The 21,065-nt window shown below is 49.0% G+C and overlaps 2 protein-coding genes across 3 annotated transcripts in view; one reads left to right on the top strand and one right to left on the bottom strand.

Moving 5' to 3' along the window:
• LOC135805355 (uncharacterized) overlaps positions 1-13,784 on the top strand; it is a 22,659-nt gene extending 8,875 nt beyond the window's left edge. For both annotated transcript variants that reach the window (XM_065319380.1, XM_065319379.1), the window contains exons 6-14: positions 180-452; positions 1,424-1,468; positions 5,831-5,907; positions 6,413-6,480; positions 7,322-7,405; positions 8,205-8,344; positions 9,159-9,219; positions 10,668-10,771; positions 11,492-13,784. In XM_065319380.1, the coding sequence (XP_065175452.1) occupies positions 180-452; positions 1,424-1,468; positions 5,831-5,907; positions 6,413-6,480; positions 7,322-7,405; positions 8,205-8,344; positions 9,159-9,219; positions 10,668-10,771; positions 11,492-12,869 (2,230 nt within the window). In that variant the 3' untranslated portion in view covers positions 12,870-13,784. The remainder of the gene's footprint in view (positions 1-179; positions 453-1,423; positions 1,469-5,830; positions 5,908-6,412; positions 6,481-7,321; positions 7,406-8,204; positions 8,345-9,158; positions 9,220-10,667; positions 10,772-11,491) is intronic.
• A 2,851-nt stretch (positions 13,785-16,635) lies between these two features.
• LOC135805354 (GPI mannosyltransferase 3-like) lies at positions 16,636-19,050 on the bottom strand. Its single transcript, XM_065319378.1, has one exon. The coding sequence runs from the start codon at positions 18,891-18,893 to the stop codon at positions 17,286-17,288; it is 1,608 nt and encodes a 535-aa protein (XP_065175450.1). The 5' UTR covers positions 18,894-19,050; the 3' UTR covers positions 16,636-17,285.
• Between the last annotated feature and the right edge of the window lie 2,015 nt (positions 19,051-21,065).

Genomic DNA, 21,065 nt, shown 5'->3' with positions numbered 1-21,065 from the left:
GGTGCCGCTTCCCGGAGACAGCGCTAATCCAAGAGCTGCCCCGTATGGGGCCACTTAGCCAGTCATGGCAGTGGAGAAGAAGGAAGGTGTGTGTGTGCATGTGTGTGCGTGTGCGCGCAAGCGCGCATGTGTGTGTGTGTAAAGCAGATCTCTTTGTTTTCTTGTTTCCTTTGTCCCAGCTCGGAGAGTACGTACCTGGCCCAGGGAATCTCCGGATGCGACATCCTTGCCTTCACCGAAAGCGGACTCTACATACGTTTCTATGACCTGTCAGCCGGGCAGATTGAGGTCAATGGTGTCATGATCCTGGCCGTGGAGCAACAGGTTACGGGTATGAAGAAAGTCGACAATGTTTCGAAACGAATTTGGTGCAATGGTGGTCGCATCCGTTGCCTAAGAATCGATCCCCGCTCTGAAAGTGTCTTCATCGGGTCATCAAACAATGCAGTTTAGTACGTAAAGCCACGTGAAATACACAGCATTATCTGGTTTGAGGGAAAGAAATACACAGTGTTCATTTTCACACTTAGTGTACATGTACTGTTGTAGCCTGTTATCTGGACTTCAGTTATCCGGAATCTTGATAATGCATACTAGCTTCTTGGACCACATCATGTGAATTAATTATTTTCGCTTTTGGAGGCCCGGTATGCAGAATTTCACACTTTTGGGAATACTCTTGCTATGATAAATGGGATACTTCATTTCTTGGCCAAGAGAAACTCATCAACTTACCTACCCGACATTCCAGAGCATAAGCCGCACTAGAGTTTAAGCCACACCCTAGATATATTTTTGTCACGAAATACAAACATCTACTCTATTTATCAGTGTTAATTTGACCCGGCACACATCATAGTATAAACCGAATCGACTTTTTTTTGGTTGAATTACTGGTGTTGAAAGTGCGGCTTGTACCCGGAAAATTCGGTAACTAGGCTGTAATCGTTTGGTCGGATCCAGACCCAGATCCATATAGGATCCACTCGATTTATAATTATCGATTGATTGCGTTGCTACAGGCGATTTGTGACCTTTTGTCCTCTACCGTGCAAACGGTCCGTGTTCATCATCTACTACTTGAAGTAGCACCCGGTACGAGTACAGAACACGACCTGCATGCAGCGCAGTGCGCACCAGCATACCCGGACGATTGATCGGTGACTTCATTTTCGTAGCCGATATGGCCAGAAAAACACGGAAATGGAAAATTGGGTAGGGGGCGCCACTTTTCCAACGGGGGTGCACAATCAAAGTAGAGGCTGGGGCTGCGCCCCATACCCCCACCCTCTTCCTACTTTGGCTTGAACCCTGCTCGTATTTCTAGCGAAGTGGACTGTATACATTGCTCATGGTTCTCTTGTAATTTAAGTTAGTGCTATGGGACTCCTGTCTTCCTTTTTTTCCATTTTCTCATCACCAGTGAACGGAAATTGAGGACGGGTGCATTCCGGAAGAAGTTTACTGGGTAGGTGTCGGCTACCATGCAATGTTGTTGCTGTGGACATCATTGACCTGTGATGTATTGCGCACTGTACGAATTATCCTACCATTACCTAAACGGAGGTGTGGTGCTTTTTAGGTCGTTGCTGTGTCTCATGATTTGCACAGCACAGGATTTGAATGGCACGTGAGACAGTGCCGCTGTTAGAACATACTGTATTTGGTAAAGTAAATATGCACCCCTCCCCCTCCCCCCCCCCTCCTTCTTTGACCGGACCAAAAATTGAACCTTTTGGAAGAATATTCAAAATTCAATATGCACACTGAGGCTACTCATTCACGTGCCTGTCCAAGAGTGTTTCTTGGATTAAAGGCAGTATGGTGGGAGTTACCTTCCTAAGGGTGTGCAGACTCCACTGTAGCCACTTCATGTTTCACACAGTTATACACCAGTACTCGAAAACGGTCTCTCGGCTACAAATTCTTCCAAAAATAATAAATATCCAAATTGAAGTGGCTACAGTGGAGTCTGCACACCCTTAGGAAGGTGTTTACAGATGGTCCGTCCTGTGAGACTCCTTGGAGATTTATGAAGGTGGAATTGTCTAGTGCTCGCCATCACTGTTCAGTTAAATTTCTTACATCTTGTCGTCGTCGTGGATTAGTCCCGTCCTTCATTGCAAACTGTTCTAAAGCTACGACGTTGTTCGGATCATGTGTAGAGAAGTGTGAGTCAACCTTTCATGGAATGCTATTAAACAAGATCATTGAGGAGAAATACCGTACCATTAACAGCCTGAAGAGACAGCGTCAACATCTCCTGGGGCAACTGTATCGAGAACTGCCTGCAACACGCATCAGATGGCTGCTAGGTCATGCCAATGAGATGTATCACTGCGTGATGAGGGATGACGGAGTACGGCTGATGAGGAAGGAGAAGGTGCTCACAGAGAGGCGAGTACACACGACCAGAGAGGAACCTCCCATACTTGATGGACCCGCAAGAGTGGTGGTTGAAAGGGAGGTGGAGGGAGTGGTGACACCGGAAGCAAGAGCATTGCTATCGTTCGGACCGAAGTTCATCCCTGCGAGGAAGATAGACGAAGGCGTGTTAATGGATGTGGATGTTGGGGTTGAGCGTATGGCGTTTGGTCGACGTTGGCGAGATGTAGCCAGAAGGCACTGTAAGGAGGGTGATGATGAGCAAGAGGAAAGTAGGAAAATGTCCCTCCAGACAGATCAAAAGCTGAGGAAAATGTCAACGACCACCAAACAGCCACCACTAATGGAAGCGGAAGAGGAGGCAAGGATGAGACGACTCAAAGAGAACCTCGGCACACTATACAGGAGGGAGATGAGGCTTGCCACACCTCAGGCGAGTCCGCAACGTTATTTGACTGGACAAGAGCACAGTATTATCAAGGATCTTCGCCGCAACAACAGTATCACCATTAAGCCCTCGGACAAGAGCAAGGGTTTTGTTGTCATGGCCACGGATCGCTACATCGAAAAAGTCAACAGCATCCTTGATTGTAAAGCCAGCTACGAAGAGTGCAGCGTTGCAGTGGGTGACCTGGACAGGGAGTCGGCAGGTGTAGCAAAAGATATCACGACAGGAAAAATCCCCCCGTCACTCGCTCGCGCCTTGCCACCGCATAATTCGCGCATGCCGGTGTTCTATGGTCTCCCGAAGGACCATAAAAGTGGTCTTCCCCTGCGACCTGTTGTCTCGTCATGTGGTAGTCCTACAAGTAACATTTCGTTACTATTAGAGCGAATACTCAATCAATTGCTTAAGTTTGTCCCAGCGCATTTGTCCAGTACCATCGACTGTATTGCAGCACTGAATGCCACAAGTAATCTTCCGCAGGATTGTATTGTGGCGTCCTTGGATGTAGTATCATTGTACTCCAATATCCCGATCAACGAAAGTGTTGATGCGGCAATTGAGTTAATCGAAGAGCACCGCGCAGAGATTGATATGTTTTCGTTGTCGGTATCAGATATCCGCGATTTGCTTTTGTTTGTCCTGAACTCCAATTTCTTCGAGTTTAATGGCAATGTGTACCGCCAGCGACGGGGCTTGGCTATGGGTAACCACCTGGCGCCCCCTATGGCTATAATCTTCATGTCAAGATTGGAGTCGCTCGCACTGTCTGATTTTCCTTTGAAATCACTTCTGTACCGCCGTTATATCGACGACTGTATTATTATTTGGCTGTTTGGCGTCGCATCGTTCTTACGATTTGTTGAACACCTCAACTCTCGCCATCCACACATACGATTCACAGCGGACTACACACGCTCCGCCAATTCTCACACGATCAGTTATTTGGACCTGTCCATATCGTGCTCCAGTGGTAAGCTGGATTGGGAGCTGTTTGTCAAGCCGTCTCACAGTGGTGTTCACTTGTCGTACCTGTCGTCCTTGCCGCTGGACACCAAAATCGCCGTAGCGAACAACCAGTTCAGCAGGGCAATCGCCAACTCGACAACAGAAGACGGACGTCAACGAAGCATCGCCAAGATAACAACGTTACTCAAGAACAACCACTATCCCACTGCGATCATCCAATCAGCCATACAATACGCCATACAAAGGCACCAAGGCACCAAGGCACCACATCACAGCGGAGTACCGGCAGTCATCATCTCAGTCAAGCGCAACCGGAGAAAAAGAAATACACATCCATCATCAAGGTGCCATACATCAACGAGAGGCTCGCTAACAATGTCCGAAAAACCGTCAAATCATTCAGTAAAGACGTATGTGTTGTCTTCACGTCCGGACGTTCGTTGCGTGACATGTTGGTGTCGTCGTCACTCAGCCGGCCTATTTGCCCGAGAACGGTACAGCGGCAGAAGAAGAAGAGGGGAAGGGGCAGGCCGGCTGAGTGTCGTGGATGTGATGCTGGCCTTCAACGGAATACATGTATGTCTAAGGATGTTGTGTATTCTTTGAAGTGTGCTGTCTGTGGCGAGGAATATGTCGGTGAGACTGAGCGGACGGCGAGGAAACGCAGCGAGGAGCACCACGGCCAGGCAAAGAATGCCACACAGGGAAAGCCTTGGGGTGAACATTACCGCAAGAAACACCACATTTTCCCCGAGTCATCTTTGCCATTCGCCCAGGCCTCGATTCTCGCCCAGAGGCAGAGATCCTACGTGGACCGCCGAATCATGGAGGCCCTCTTCATGCGGAAGAGGAAACCGGCGGTGAATATGGGCGTTTGTTGGGCGATGTTTAGGTGCTTGGGCGTTATTTGTCACTGATATGTTCAGTTTGTGCTTTTTGTAACAGTACACACACATACACGCTTACTTTCGCTAGGGATGGTGTGATGCTACTGCTTGGTTTGGGGGACTGTAATGTTCTAGCCTGCTTCGTGTGTGTGTTTTTACTGCTCCTGTTGCTGCTTCTGCTGCTGCTGTTGCTGCTGGTTTTGTCAGCGCTATCCCTTTTTCTTTTGGTGCTATTTGTCTCACCATTTTTTGTCAGATATAATAACTATAGTCTTTGTTCTGGATTTATTATTCCTGAAGATGGGCCTGGCCCGAAAATTTGGATATTTATTATTTTTGGAAGAATTTGTAGCCGAGAGACCGTTTTCGAGTACTGGTGTATAACTGTGTGAAAAATGGTGGGAGTTAGTTGGTACTAGTATGCGTTTCCCAGGAAACGTACCATGCAATGCACGCATACACTCATGCACAGACATGCACATTCTTAACCAAGTCGAATTCTCAGTGAATGGATGCAGCGAATGAGATGCTCCGCCTTTGACCACTTTGCAATGCCGTTTATTACGGGTCTGCTCCCCCCCCCCCCCCATATACACACCGCCAAAGTTTAGGCGCTTCATCTAACATCTGGATCAGATGATATTATAATAATTATTATATTAGCAGAAAGACTTGTCTTGATCCTTCGTTCATGACCACGCAGCAATCCTGCATAGGACACCACCACAGTGGAATGATAATTCCCAAAGGTCTTTAGATTATGCGTCTGTACACGTTTACATACTAGTAGTACAGTTGCTTCAGCGAACCTGCTCGTGTGCAAAAGACTCTGAGTTAATGAAGGTTGGCGCACGCTACACGTTGCACTGTGGCTGCTTACCAATGCATGGCATATGTAAGCCTTGCCAACACCAAACCGCGAGACCGGGACTCTACCAACCGGTGTATGGTTGCAGTCAGGAACACTGTGTTTCCATACAGTGTGTCCTCCGCCTTGTGATGTTCTGTCATCATCATACCTTACTAGTACGATCATGTAGTACATGCGGTTGCCGCTGAGCACATGGGATCGTACATTAACGACTTCATGGAGCAAGACACATTTCCATAGACGGCTACATATTTGTTTCGGTGTTGTCTTCAGGCATGGTGCTCCCGTAACCAGTATTGACGTTACGGAGAAACACCTTGTGTCCGGATCACGAGATCACTATGTGAAAGGTGAGCTGTCTATGACTCCTTAGGATTCACGTCTGTATACCGTATTATCTCTATTACAAGCGCAGTCTCTTGTAGAAGCCCAGTCTCCAATATAAGCGCAGGGCTTATAGTGGTTAACCGTATGGATCATGGCCATGCATGTTTGACATCACACACTATCACATAAACACATGCTGTGGTAAAAGTCTGTGGTCCCCGAGATCTAAAGTTCAGACTCAGTGTACCAGGAAGCACAAAACTGCAGTCCCGGTACCTGCTGGGAAACTTTGTGCTACTGGTATAATGAAAAAAATAGTAGGCAATGTACATGTACCAGGTGGTTGAAAAATTATAAGCCCAGTATCTAGTATAAGCCCAGGGTCCGGACTAGTTGAAAAAATGTAAGTGCGGGGCTTATAATGGAGATAATACGGCATATTATTTTGTCACTACAACTTGGCGCAATGTCTTGCTGTGTCACTTGGGCATCATGGGAAAATCATGCTTTTCTCATTACGCTGTGCAGTGTGGAACCGAATCAGCACGGAATGCTTGCACTCGTACCACCACTCACATATTGTCAATGCTGTTAAGGTAAGCCATGATGACAGGCAGAAACTCTGCACAGTGCACACGTACATGCCCCCCCCCCCTCCCAGTCTATTTGCCGAGTACGCTGTTGGTTTGCTCAGGCAGACTTGACAACTTCATTTTAACTCCAGTAGCTAGGCAAAAACGTTGCTTTAGTAATGCCCGGCGCCAGCCAGGGTCCACACAGCTTTAATTGTTTTCTTTGGCATGGAAATCTCTCTCCGAGATGGGTTGTCCTTGGCAGGCCATGCTGCCTCAAAAGGAGCACTGTACAGTAAAGTAGATCCAGTGGCAATGCTTGCAAGTGTGAGAAATGAGAAATGAGCTTAACTGCCGCAAGTGTTAGTACCTTGCAGTCTTTGGGCCGACTCTGGATTCACCGCTGGATATGGCCGGCACCGCTGGGAAGCAAGCAACTTGAGAAACAAACTATACTTGTCGGCAGAGCGTCGTGAGCTCTTTCATGCATGTGCAAGAACGAGTGACTTGGATTGTGATTTAACTTGAAAAATGTGGCAGGAGTCTCCCCCCCCCTCTCTCTCTCTCTCTCTCTCTTCCTCTCTCTTCTCCTCTGTCTCTCTGTCTTTTCTTTCTCTCTTTCTCCCTCCCCAACACGCACGCACACACACGCGCAAACCTCACACACCCCCCCCCCCCCCACCCCACCCCCCACACACATGAGTAACGGTGACTCCGAGACCTTTGGTCGGAGGAGTTACTTCTGCCTGCTCCCGCTGTGCAGCATCTGATGGTTCTGTGGTATTCAGCTAAAAACACACACACACACATTTACCCACACATGTACCCGGGCCACACATCATCTTGAGTTGTATCTGTTATGCAGTTTTTAGATGAGAGCAACGTGGTCAGTGGGACGGGTGATGGCAAGGTCTTCCATTGGTGTATTGGACGTAAGAAGCCAGTGCGGGTGAGTAACGTTACATTGATGTCAGCCAACGTGGGTGAGCGCAGAGTACATTAAAATGTGTGTTTAGCAGGTAATGGTACATTTGAACTACTGTAAAACATGTTATTATAGCGAATCACAAATTCAACAACAGAACGTATTATAGTGAGGAATTGTCATTCGCTGAAAACGTTAGATTTACATGTTTTACAGTACCGTGTTGTACATGCAGCATTTGTTTGCTATGATCACAGCTCACAGGCAAAGACAAAAATTGCATAATGGGAGCATAGGGGTGGTGAGGATTGTTGCCCTCAGGCGACCTCAGTAGTGTATCGACGTCATGGGGACACGTCATGGGGACATGTCATGGGGACATGTCATGGGGACATGTCATGGGGACATCAAGCACACCAAGAAAGATATGCATGTATTGTCGTTTTGTGTTTTTCTGTTGTTGTTGTTGTTGTTGTTGTTGTTGTTGTTGTTGTTGTTGTTGTTGTTGTTGTTGTTGTTGTTGTTGTTGTTGTTGTTGTTGTTGTTGTTGTTGTTGTTGTTGTTGTTGTTGTTGTTGCTGTTGCTGCTGCTGCTGCTGCTGCTGCTGCTGCTGCTGCTGCTGTTGTTGTTGTTGTCGTCGTCGTTGTTGCTTTTTTTTAAATATTACGCTGGGGTCGTTATTATGGTCTTCTTTGTGCGTGGTTTTATGTGTGACTTCAAAGCACTGGATTTGAAGAGTATAGGATTTATACAACTGCTGATGACATTGTGACATAGATTTGTCCTTTTCCTTCTTCTCACCGATGTGTACCTGTGCTTGCAGATCCTATGGTCACACAATGGACCCGTGAATGCGTTGGCAACCGGTGAGAAGCTGTTTGCAAGTGGTGGCAATCACTTCACCATAGTTTGGAGCAATGCGCACTCCTGCGATGCACCTCTTGCTGTCTTGCAGAACCCGGTGTAAGTCAGTGGAGACCGTCCCCAGCACAGTCTGGATTCGAGTCTTGCCTTCTCAGTTTTGAATGTAGGGTGTAGATCCGCATCATGGTATAGTTTGACATTGTGCAAGGTCAATTCGGGAAATACTCTTGTTAGACCAGATGTCCCCCGTATCTACTGAGGTGCACTTCCATGTGTGTGTTGCATTCTACTGAGCAATGATAACGAGTGAAGTCTGATCGCCGCCTGATTCCTTCCACTGGTGCGTATGCGTGAGATGCATACACAAATGAAAATGCCACGAACTGGCTCTACTGTATAAGGTACTGAGGTCATAACTTACTAAGTGGAATATGATACTTCCACCGGCCCACCAAGCCCGGCCCTACACCACTGTGCCTGGGAAGATGATCTTGGATGCAATGGCATTCTTCAACTAACTCGTCGACTGTTCCTTGCTGCCAGAGACCCATACAGCAATTGCACTGTAATTTAGAGTCATGCGGCTGCTGCAACAGGAGATGGCAAGCCACAGACACTGCTCTCCACGGGCGACAGATTATTTAATCAGAACCGTCGGAAAGCACTTTATAAGGCGGGCAACTTCGTCAGCAAAATTGAATGCCCAGCGAGTCATGCGGAATAAGGAACATGGTGTGTTATATTGCATAGCAGTACATACATAGCAGTACATACATACATAGTAGTCACATACATACATAGTAGTCACATACTCGTAACTGGTATATCCTGTTATATTGGAGTTTCACTGTATTTGAAGATGCAATAACTGCTGTACCCTATGCTATGCTTGATTGTCGGTGTATTTGCTCAGGCCTGTGACGTGTCTGGAGATCACATACCTGAAACTGCTTGCGGGTTCAGCTGACGGCAAGGTAAACACAATCACTCATAGAAACTTTCCGTGATCCTCTAACTTCGCTCGTGTTTTGTTTGCTTGCACCGAGCCGTGCATAGGATAATGTGAGAATGATACTTCAACTATCAAGTGTCATGGGTTATCCGTCATAATAATAATAATAATAATAATATCACAGACCTTGCCCCACTCTTTCCAATCCCACTCTCTCTACACAGTGGCAGCTAGCTTAAGGTTTGGGTACGCAGCATGCCCAGATCAACTGAACACACACATACATACACACACACGCATACATGTGCACGCATGCACGTGCACACACACACACAGACACACACACACACACACACACACACAAACACACACACACAACAGGCGCGTGCCCCGTATGGGTTCCTGGGTGCCCGGACTGTGTGACCCCCCTTTTTTCCGCTCAAAATGCAGGATTTTGCTTCATTTTTTGAAAAATTTCCCGGGGGGAGGTCCCCCGGAAACCCCCCTTGAAGGGCACCGGCGCACGCGCCTGCACACACACACACACACACCTTGAACATTGAACCAGCAGCCAAATGTGACTTTGCCATCTCCCAGGGATGCAGTCACAATGGGAGAAAACAGGCTGGAGAACGTGGGAGCAGAAGGCGTTCACACGGCCTCAGTGAGGGCAAGCCTTCCGATGTGAGGTGCTGCTGCCATCCACAGCTCTTTCCACAGCCACGTTATATTCGAACTACTGTCACCGTCACGTCACGTCTGCCAGGCAGTCAATGATCTGGCACAACCGACTAATGCAGTGCCCTCACCCAGTGCACATAGCTCTCTCCATCTCTCTCTCTCTCCCTCTCTCTCTCTCTCTCTCTCTCTCTCTCTCTCTCTCTCTCTCTCTCTCTCTCTCTCTCTCTCTCTCTCTCCTCTCTCTCTCTCTCTCTCTCTCTCTCTCTCTCTCTCTCTCTCTCTCTCTCTCTCTCTCTCTCTCTCTCTCTCTCTCTTTATCTATCTATCTCTCTTAGCAGGAACAGGCCGCGCTGAAGAAAAAACAACACCTCCACGACCGATGGAATGCGAGTCTCAGCCAAACCACCTTGCCTCCCGAAGCCCGTCCGCCTCGGTATTGAAGGCCTGTAACCATGGTAACTGTGTCAGAACAGTACTGTATCCAATTTGAAAATGTCCTGTCTTCTTCGCACACTCGGGTTCCGACAATGCTTGCAGTCTCTAACGATCCAAGCCAGTTCACCAGGGAACGGACATTCCAGGAGCAGGAGCAGACAGCTCAGCACACACACACACACACACACACACACACACACACACACACACACACACACACATGCGCGCACCCCTCCCCCCCCCCCCCTCCCCGTCACGGCATACACACAACTTACAGATTACTGACTATAATTGTAATGCATAGTTTTCTGGCATGTCGGTTTGCCTGTGCTGTGTCGCTGGTAATTCTCACAGGTACGACTGTGGAACCTTGTCAGCGGTGACCTGCTGCGTGTGCTGCATCATTTCAGGGAGGGTGACTTGCCTGTCAAGAGCATATTTCTTGATGGAAGAAGGGGGTAAGTGTTAGCACCAGCCACCCGTTTTTGAACAAGTCTTGCCACCATAATCATAATTATCATGAGCTGCTCTTGTGCTGCACTCTAGCTGCTCTAGTCTGATAACTGTCATTGAATCAGGGAAGCGCATGATGATTGCACATGTTCCAGGTTATGTTTTACCATTAGACACCCTTAGCAAACAACGGTAACGCTATTTTTTACGGTACTCGTACCTTGATCGCCCAAATAGCGTTGAAGCTGCAGCGTAAAAACGTTATGGGGGCTGATTTATCGTTGTGACCAACGGTACGTTTTTTGGCCAAATATTGCATAGTCCATACGCAGTTCACCTTGTATCGCGTATATGGTGACATAAATGGTTGTACCGCGCAAACTAAAAGCTATTCTCGTGGCAACCGCGTACTAAAAATAGCGTGCATCTTGCTTAAGATCGAGCCCAAATCACGGTATTTCCCCCCTTACTGTAATACCGTTACAACATAACGTTGTTTGCTAAGGGTGTCTAGTATCAATGAATTCCCGTATGTGTGTGTGTGTGTGTGTGTGTGTGTGTGTGTGTGTGTGTGCGTGTGTGCGTGCGCGTGTGTGTGCGTGTGTGCGTGTGTATGTGTGTGTGAGTGTGTGTGTGTGTGTGTGTGCGTGCGTGTGTGTGTGTGTATGTGTGTGCGTGCATGCGTGTGCATGTGCATGTGCACGCATACTGTGCTTGCCTGACAGGATATTCATCTGCCGCAGTGATGGAATATCACTTTTCAGATTCCTTGAAGGCCATGAGCCGCCTGACTACCTCTGTTCGGAGTTTGGCGGAACTTGGTCCAGTAGTCATTCAGGAACACGTTATTATCCACCAGCCACTAATGGACTAAAACAACCACCATCCCGACATGAATCCAGGCCAAGCAGCCCCAATCACACGTGGCCTTCTTGGGTGCACCACTTTCCCATCATGGACGCCTATCGTAAGGAGCGAGAAGAGAAATACGAGCAGCAGCGGCGTGAAGAAGAGAAGTGGCGTCTCAAGCGAATCGCCATACTGGAGGGCCCCGAGCGAGCGGAGCAAGAACGGCAGAAGCGCAGGCCACAGTGGAATACACCTCCGCCGCCTGAAAAGCACAACCTGGAGAAACAGCGTGCACTCGTCACTCCTCTGAATGCTAAGCACGTGGCAAAGAAGAGAGAGGAAGAAGCGAGAGAGAGGCGCCACAAGGAATGGCTGGACTCGGTGACTGAGTTGACGGGAGTATCGGTGGGGCCTCCACGCCCTGAGATTCCCCCGCACAGTCACGCCCTGGCAATAAAACTCATGCAGAGGAGAATGGCCCAGGATGAGCAAACGGCAAAGGAGTTAAAGGAAAGCAGGCAGCGGATTAAGGAGATTTGCCGAAAGGCTGCGGCGAAATCTGAAAACGAGCGAATGAAAGTTCAGAGGGAGGCCTGGAGGAAGGCAAGAGCTGAGCGAGAGGCCGCACAGTCCCCCCACAGTGCAACATCACAGATCAGAGCCGGTGAACATCGGAAAGCCGCACACGCGCAGTCAAGATGTGGCTTGAGGGGGGCGAAGAAGTCCAACATCGCCGCTGCCACAGAGGCACGTCTCCGGGAGAGGCCAACAACTACCAGTAGGCCCAGTCTGTACAGCAAATCTCCACAGCGAAGACCGGCAACTAGCGGGCAACTTGTTCGGGACGACAATGAATGTCCCCGTCTCAGACGCTACATGCAGCGCACTGGACCAGCCCGACCGGCAGTAACTGAACATTCCGCGGCAAGAAGGACGGGATGTCCGACACAGCCGTGCTTATCCGGCACCATGGCAGCACAAGCACAACAGAGGACGAAGCCGGCCATGGTTCTTCCCAAGTCTTTGCCGAAGGGCCACCAAGTCACAAGTGGATTGGCACCCACAACACAGCCCCTTGTAGTTGCCAAACGAGCATCATCGTCACAAGTACTCACTGGGCAGGCAGAGCAACCAAAGAAACAGAGGCGCTTACTAAAGATAGAAGTCCGACCAGAAACACCGCCAAAGAAACCGCGAAAGCAGCGGGGCCTTTTCAAGCCGTTGCTACCGCGGAAGCTGATATTATCGCCCTGAGGAGATGGTCGTGTTGTGCCGGGAGTCACGGTTGGCACGCATATCGTACGGCATGCCACCGTGTGCTATAGCGGGGGACAGTCATGATTAGAGCCTGCACGTCAACTGACTACTGCGGTACTGTCCGGAGAAACCCTACCTCGGGTAAAATAGCGCCGGGCGCTATGCAGCAGCCCTGCAGCCCTGCAGCCCTGCAGCACAACATGCCAGTACTCTGTTCAGTGTACATGTACTCGAACGCGGCTCTATCATGAATTGTTCATGAGGTGGTATTTCTTGGGCCAGAACTATACTAGTCCAATCATCAGTGGTGGAGTGACCAGGTGAGCCATGTCAGCGCGGCTCACAATCAGCCTTGCGCGGGTGCCAGCTGCATTTGCAATACACGTCACCTATACATTTTTGTTGCCAACTTCAACTCCTCAGTTCCGATGGCCTTTCGCGACCAGGTGAATGGGGTTGCAAATCTTATTAGAACGCCCATGTTCATTTATCTGGATTTGGAAAGATGTACTCAAACCCAAGAGATTCCGCAGTACATGTGCTTGATAATGCCGTGGTGGTCCACCTTAGCAATCACGGACAGGTGGTCCACCTTAGCAACCACGGACACAGTCATGTACATACATGCACTGTGGCACGTACTCAAGCGCGCCATGAAACAATGCAGTCATTGCGTGTTCCGCCGGACTTTGCGGCACACAGTTCAGTAGTGACTTCATCACTAATGCCGGGATGCCGCCACGTGGAGCTGCTACTCTCCCATCATGGCTATGACATCATGGCGATGACATCATGGCTATGACATCATGGCTATGACATCATGGCTTTTGTGGCATTCACACGACACTCTGACTGGTCTCTCACTGTGTATCACTGATCCGCCATGATTGTAATCACAGCTCATCAATTATATCGGATGGATGCTATAGAAAGCCCTGAGGATATGTGCTGCAACTGGGCAGCAGGGAGTAGGACAGCACTACTCAATGAAATCCAGTCGCGTCACTCAAGTACGCGTCGGGCGATGTGCAGCCATATACCTGCAAACCCTGGGCTGTGAAATAGTGCAAGGCGCAAACTTGCCGGAGTGACGCGACTGGATTTCATTGAGCGGGACTGTACAATACGCGGTGTGCAGAGCCGTGCTGTTGCAGAGCATGGCGTCGTTGCCATTCCGGCACATGAGAATTTAACAAATTTCATATTCGGCCCGGTATATTACTATTATAGGATCTGGAAGCTCGTTATCGGTACCGTATATTAATCGCAAGTCCTGAAGTAGGCCCTGGAAGCGGGTACTGCAGGTGCATGTGATGTTGAATCTGCTCGTTCTCGAAGTAAGACAACAGGTCTACTTGGGTGCAGCCTCGGTGAAGAGAGGTGTCACAGTGGTGCATCGGAAAGATGGCTGCGTGGGACATTGGGGTGCGTGCGTGCATGCAGGGCGGCTGCGGCAAGGACATGACTTCAAAAGGGCGCTATAAGGGGGAGGGGGTGGCAGAGAGTTCCAGCAGTCATAATACTGGTGTCATGCACAGCCAATACAAGGTCTTACCGCCGTTACCAGTCCAGATGCCCTGTACATGTACTGCAGTACGAGAACTAGCTGACCTTTTCCTTGGCTTTGGCTGCCAGTGCAGTGCCACTGGCACTGGCCCACTCAGTGCAACGGCAATGTGGCGCGAGCGGATCTGATCGTGACGTCACGACTTAGGCACAGGATCAAGGATTATCACGGGTGCATTTCGTCATGGTTACAACATTACGCAACTGCTACGTAGACTAGTGCACAGCCTCCACAAAGATCAACTCAAAATGTGAGCATGTGGCGCAACAAGGATTGCAAAATAAATTAATTAATTGAATTTCATTTGTAGGATATGTAGCTGAGATTGGAGAAGAGTATCACCAGCTTTCAGCTCGTGAGATTACGATTGCGCCTATTCTCACATGCCAATGCCTGCAGATCTTTGGAGCAGCTAGAGCCAGGGTTTTGGCCAGTTGAAGTTCTCGAATACTTGCTCCGCATGATTTGCAGGGCGTGAGTAGCATTCAAACAAGTGACGGTTTGGTGTTCGAGGAGTTTGTAGGTGCAGGAAGACATGGCGACAATGGAATGTCCTCCTGGCGAGAGTGGTGTTCTGCACTACGTACTTACAACTCCGTGCTTGCGAGAATCTCTGATATTCGGAATTAGCGCCGGCTGCGTCGTCACCACAGGACAATTCATGTTTAGTGGCAGGAGCAGACGATCACTGAAGCATGGATTGGTCACCATTGGAGGAGTGACTAGTATCTACTTTGCCTTTTGTCGATACTTTCGTGCTAAGCAGGACAGGGCAGTGCAAAAGTTCTTTGAAAAGCAGAGGAGCAGTGAACAAGAAAGGGTCCTACGCATGTACGGCAGGAAGAATGTAGAAGCGTACGAGAAGTTGTTTGCAGAAGCACGGCGGAAAGAGGAAAAGCGTTCATGAGTGCAGATCACCCTGTGCCCTTTGCAGTTCCATTCAAATTAGATGATGTAGTGGGTCTGGCCGCAGAAGGTGATAGCTGTATGTTGAGATGAGAGAGTGTTGTATGCACGAAACCATCTCCGGCTATCTCCTAAGTCTGCCGCCGTGGTGCTGAACGTATGCATCCGTACTGAGTGTAGTGTCATGTTGGTGCCTGAATGGGCAAATATACACCATGACTCGATGTGACTTGGCCGGCTTAGCTGCTCACCTTTGCTGTCTTCCGGTGTGCTGAGCCCGTGGGTGTAGTAGGTAGAGAATAGTGGCTGTATCGGCCATGCTGTTCAATGGCTACATAGCAACGTGTCGACCAGCAACCTATGGAATTGACTATGCAGTGCTGCTGTTCTTTAGGGGATAGGTTCCTGCAGCGGAGGTATCCTGAGCTTCATGCTCTTCTTCGCCAAATTAGACTTTTTGCTCGCTTGTCCTGCAGCTGTATGTGCAGACACTGTCGTTGCGGAGTTGAGAACTGTCCCTAGTCTATGCTTGATGCTAATATTGCTGCTACTGTTCGTGAGTATTTGTCAAGGTTTGATGCTGGTACATCACACTAGTACTCTGATGACCCAGAGTACTGGGATGTTGTATTTCCAATGTGCGTCAAGCTGCAAGTTATATTTATCTTCTTTTTACCTTTGAAATTTACAAGCATGCAACCTTCCACTACTACTAGGCTACCGTCCGATTACCTGGCTTCGTTCTTGTGCGTTTGTGTGTGTGCGTATATATGTGTCGGTGCATTCAAGTGTAGTGTCCCGGCAGTGATCGGCACATGCGGGTTGCCCTATGACCCGGTGCCTGTCGCTAGCACTCGATCTTGAGACGATACCTGCAGATTGTGCCCTACGAGTAGTTCTGGAATATTGGAATTGGGTTTATCTGTGCCAATGGTGATGAGTACCAGCCGATTACGTATTGAGGAGTGTGTATTGTGTGCAGATTTTTTGTCATGGTCGAAATCAGCACTCGATAGATGCCAGGACAGCATATGTGAATGTACTATGATTGTGTGTGTGTGTCTGTTGGCGTGCACATACATGTGGTTCCATTCACTCAACTTGCACAGGCATAGGTGTTTGTGTGTGTGCATGTAGTGGTGTGTGTACATGTGTGCCTGTGTCTTTTCAGTTTTCACTATTTTTGAACTTCTCCGGAGTATGCCTTCATTCCCCTGCCGGCCTGCCGAGGGCCAGTGCATGCCAGACCGTGCAGGGCGATGTGAGTGGAAATGCGGGGAAAAAGCAGGATTGTCCTTGAGCAGAGAAATCATTTCTAAAAGCTCACTGGGCTGTGAGTCTGTGACGTCTAAAGTTACGTAATGCTTGTACATGTACTTTGAAGTAAATTCCTAACCTTGCACGCTGCTTGCATGCCGAGCATGAATTGCATGGAATATATCTTCCAGTATCATTGCCTTTAGCAGTATGCGGTGTGTGCGTGTACTATGAGCATTGAGCACACATTGGTACAAGTATGTGCGAGGCAAAGGGACTGATTTCATTCATAATAATGAAAGGCCTCTGCAGCTAGTGCAACGCACTACACCTGCGTAGCTCTCACGCAGCTCAAACATTCCTGGTAAAACCTTCATACTTGGAAGTGCAGGCCAGGAATCTTTGAGCATTCAAGTTGTTCAGCAAGTCAGTCACCGCAACAATTGTCTTCAGACTTCAGTTGAACAGCCGTGCTTGCAATAATCATACTGTATCCGAATGTATCCAATCGGGCACATTGTGCAAGTCAAAGTACTGGCAGCACAAGGTGCGAGACTGCAGTGGCACCGCATTCAATAGAACGGGGAAGTTCTGGATAGCTTTGTTCACGAGCTGCAGTTGTACATGTACAAGCTGTGCTCCGCGTATTTTGTGTATTGCGTGCGAATATTCTGAAGGAGCGCTCATTTGATTGGGGCATTGTAGACAAGGACGCGCTGTCCAACGCGCCCCTCCGGGAAGTGGGAGTGGAAGAATGAGGCCTGTCTGCGATAGCCGGAGTCGTGAAGCCACTTACGGATGACTGGCTCCAAAACGTCAAAGAGAACAATGTGCGACGGAAATTGGCGCGCACCGCCGTCGAAGCGGGCGTGCAGCCATGGCACAGGGTCACCATAGAATACGACGTCTTCCGTGGGTTTCTCCTGCAGAGGTGGGCAAGTGAGAAACTCCATGGAGATGTTACGATGCAGATGGCTGTGATAAGGAGTGGCGTGGCACGGCATCAGAAAGAGAACACTAAACTTGGACGCATCTCTAGAATAGAGCGGCAAGGACGCCTCAGAGTCGAGATAACGCATCACCGATACGGTGCCAGACTGGTGGACAACTCCGAAATACACAGCAGCAGCGAACTGCGGAACGACCATGAAACATAAGACCAGGCAGTACTGCCATCTACCCTTCTCATGAACACTACGCAACACACAATGCAAGCCTTTGCCTGCGTACACGGCAGCTATAGGCAGCAGAAAGAGAAAGAAGCGGAACTCCTTGTGCGCCACAAAACTATTGACCAGAACCACCACACAGGCGACCGCGGCCAGGACGTTTTGCTCGCGGTTGCACAAGTACAGACCCATGGCGGCCGTGAGAAGAGTAGTGCCTAGTAGCGTGGGGAGCCCAGATGTGACGTACCAGTGCCACGGATGAGTGCCGTACAGCGACGCTAGATCGTTGAGGAAATTGAACTTGAGAAAATTCCACTGCACCAGCACCGGGCGACCATAACACAAACTGTCGAGTGCGAAGGACAGTAGCAAGGAGACCACTGCAACAGGGACAATTGCACTGATGATGGTCTCACGGGCATGTCTGCGGCAGGTCCATAACAAATGAGCTGTAAGCGGCAGCCAGAGAACAGCTGCCGTCGGCCGAACGAGGCAGGACAGTGCCGCAAACACGAACGATCGGCGAACAGCAGGCAAGTCAAAGCGAGGAGACCAGCACCAGTGCCAGTGTGATAGTGCAACAATGCAGAACACAGCCTCCAGGCTATTGCTGAGTGTGCGCGCCATGCAGTAGATATTCGTCCACGTACATATGTAGCTGAGCAGCACCCATGGTGCCACATCGGCGGAGAAATAGCGCTCGGCCAGCGGGAGCATGTGCCAATCACTCCATGCAACGAACATAGCCTGCAGAAGACGTGGTCCAACGGCCAAGCACACCGTGCAATCCAATCCAGTCAACTGCAGAGCCTTGTAGAGACTGGCAAAAAGCACTGGATGGAAGTAGCCACGGATTCCCTCTACCCACTCCCAGGTCAAGTAACCATAGCCAAACACAAGTTTGTGAGCAACTTCAAGACATTGCCAGTACTCATCAGCCACGAAGTACGTCTGGACAAGGAACACCGCATTGAAAAGCCTGAAGGCGATCAAGCAGAGTGGCAGCCACCTCCAGTATCCTGCAGTGAACGAAGTAGCCACATGACATTGTGTAGAAGATGACAACTGGGAACGCTTGTTTTCTCGTGATTTCTCACGACTGCCCCTGGATTTAGCAATCATCTGTAGCAAGAACTACCTAGTCCGAACTCGAGTGTAAATGGGACAATACGTGTCTCGCTCAGGGAGGTCCCCATCAAACTGAGCCTGTAGATGAGGGTAGGATACAAAAGACAGAGCTACACGACATACCTCTTCTGCACTGCAGGGTCATTATTTATTTTTTGGATTTCAAAAATTTGACTTTCTTCCTTGCCTCGATCTACTGCCTTGAGATTGACGTCGTCATCTTCGTCCCATCCATAATCAAAGCTAAAAGATGACGAGTCACGTGCAGGCTTAGTAAGTAATAGTTAGTCTTTGCAGGCCACAGGCACAGCTTCTCCACCCAGTTTTGCAGACATTATTATGTAGCTGTTGACATCCACAACGAGCCGAAACTAAGTAGTAGTAGTAGCAAGAGTATGTACTCTTGGTAGTAGTACTAGTAGTAGTAGTAGTAGTAGCAGTAGAATTTATTATTGTGATAGGGACAGTGGCGTGTCCAGGATTTGGCTGAGGCCAGTGAGGGGGGGTTGCGGCCGGGATCAAGGCGGGATGGGGTTGGGGTAGATGACATCATGCTACTGTCCCAGGTCAGCCATTTTGAAAATCAATGTCAAGAAGCTCCTCCTGTAGCCCCTTCTTCAACAGTTATTCACCCGAACGGCCCCAGAGATTGTTCCCGAGGATCAGCGCACCACACGGGGACAAGTGTCGAACTTGCTTCAAGTCCCCACGGTGGGTCTGCGGTACGATCGAGCATGATGTTTTGGGGAAGCATTCTCTGGAACGCTCTCCCCTCTGATTTTAGAGTGATACGTGTCCCTGGTCCCTTCCGAAAAGCTCTTTCTGCCATTGATATACTTACTTTGTCCTCGTTAAACTTTTATTATCTGCCATAAATTCCAACCTTCTCATCTATCAATCATTTGTGCATGCATGTCTATAAAATCAACCACGTGTTCCTGACTCGATGAGATTGTCTTTCTATTCTTTGATTCCATGAAATTATTGTCTTTCTATTTCTGACTCCATGAAATTGTTCTTGATATAAATTTTCCCTTTCTTCTTTTGGTCCTTTCTGTCTTATAAGTTATTATTATTATTATCATTAATTTTCTTGTTTTCCCTTGCATATCATCCCTTCATCATTCTGTGAGAACCTGTCCTATGCCGGGGCAGGTGAGAAGGCATCTCTGTCTGTTCATTTGGTGAAGTAAAAATAAACAACAAGCCGTAAATCTCACACACCACGACTCACGAGCAGTATTTCTGTACACGCAGCAACAAATGTACATTGTAAACTTCAAATTTGCCGTTATGTGAGCGAATCAACTGCTTTTTTCTTTTGTTTTAATATGCGAGTCCAACAATTTCTCACCGCTCTCAAAGCATCCTTTACATAGGCAGCGGTACTTGTCACTGTGCGCTGTTCTTTATGTTCTGGCTGCTCGCTGACAACAGGTTCTTCCACGTCTGGCGGAGTTTGACTGTCAGTCCGCTCCGAAAGTTCAACTGGATTGTCTGGAATAACAGCGACTTCATCACTCCCACTGTTTCCTGTTGGAGCGGCAGCAGGAGTTGCGCCGCCACAGGAACGCTTTACAAAAATTCCAGGCTCTGCTGGCTAGAGCTTGGCCTTTTGGGATGTCCCTGAGACATCGAAGAAAAGCCTTCGAGTCAACCAAAACACGATTCGAACGAGGATGATCGCCTGAGCCCTCGGCATTCGAATCGTGTTTTGGTTGACTCGATCGAAGACTTTTCTTCGATGTTTGTACCGTTGAAGACGTGTCGAGCGCGTCCCAGCAGGGATCACACTGTACAACAGTACACAGTCAGGTCACCGTGTTTCTGTACTGTAGCCGTGCATGCTCACTGTACGTAGACTCTACTCGTACTCTGTCTCTAGCTCTGTAGTCTGTGTAGACTGTACAGTGTACTCGTACTGTACTAGCACCGTGCAACCGCTTTTGGACAATCGTTTCAGGCCGCGCGGCGCGCGCGCCCCGAGCCTAGTCTAGCTCGACCCGGCGCGCGCCCTGTATTATTTTTCGAAACCTAGGTCGAAATTTTTGAGGGGGGGGCGCGCGCCCCCCGCGCCCCCCCCTAAACCCGCCACTGAGGGAAGGTCCTACAGACGTTGCCGTCTTGTAAACTAACTTGTCACAGCGGACATCATTTCTGTGTCAG

This window comes from Sycon ciliatum, chromosome 1 (genome assembly GCF_964019385.1).
Source record: "Sycon ciliatum chromosome 1, ocSycCili1.1, whole genome shotgun sequence".
Taxonomy (NCBI): Eukaryota; Metazoa; Porifera; class Calcarea; order Leucosolenida; family Sycettidae; genus Sycon; species Sycon ciliatum.
This window is presented reverse-complemented; position numbering and strand designations above follow the sequence as displayed.

Bases quoted from the DNA above. Each gene is read 5' to 3' on its own strand.
- LOC135805354 (XM_065319378.1), bottom strand. From the start codon at position 18,893: ATGATTGCTAAATCCAGGGGCAGTCGTGAGAAATCACGAGAAAACAAG.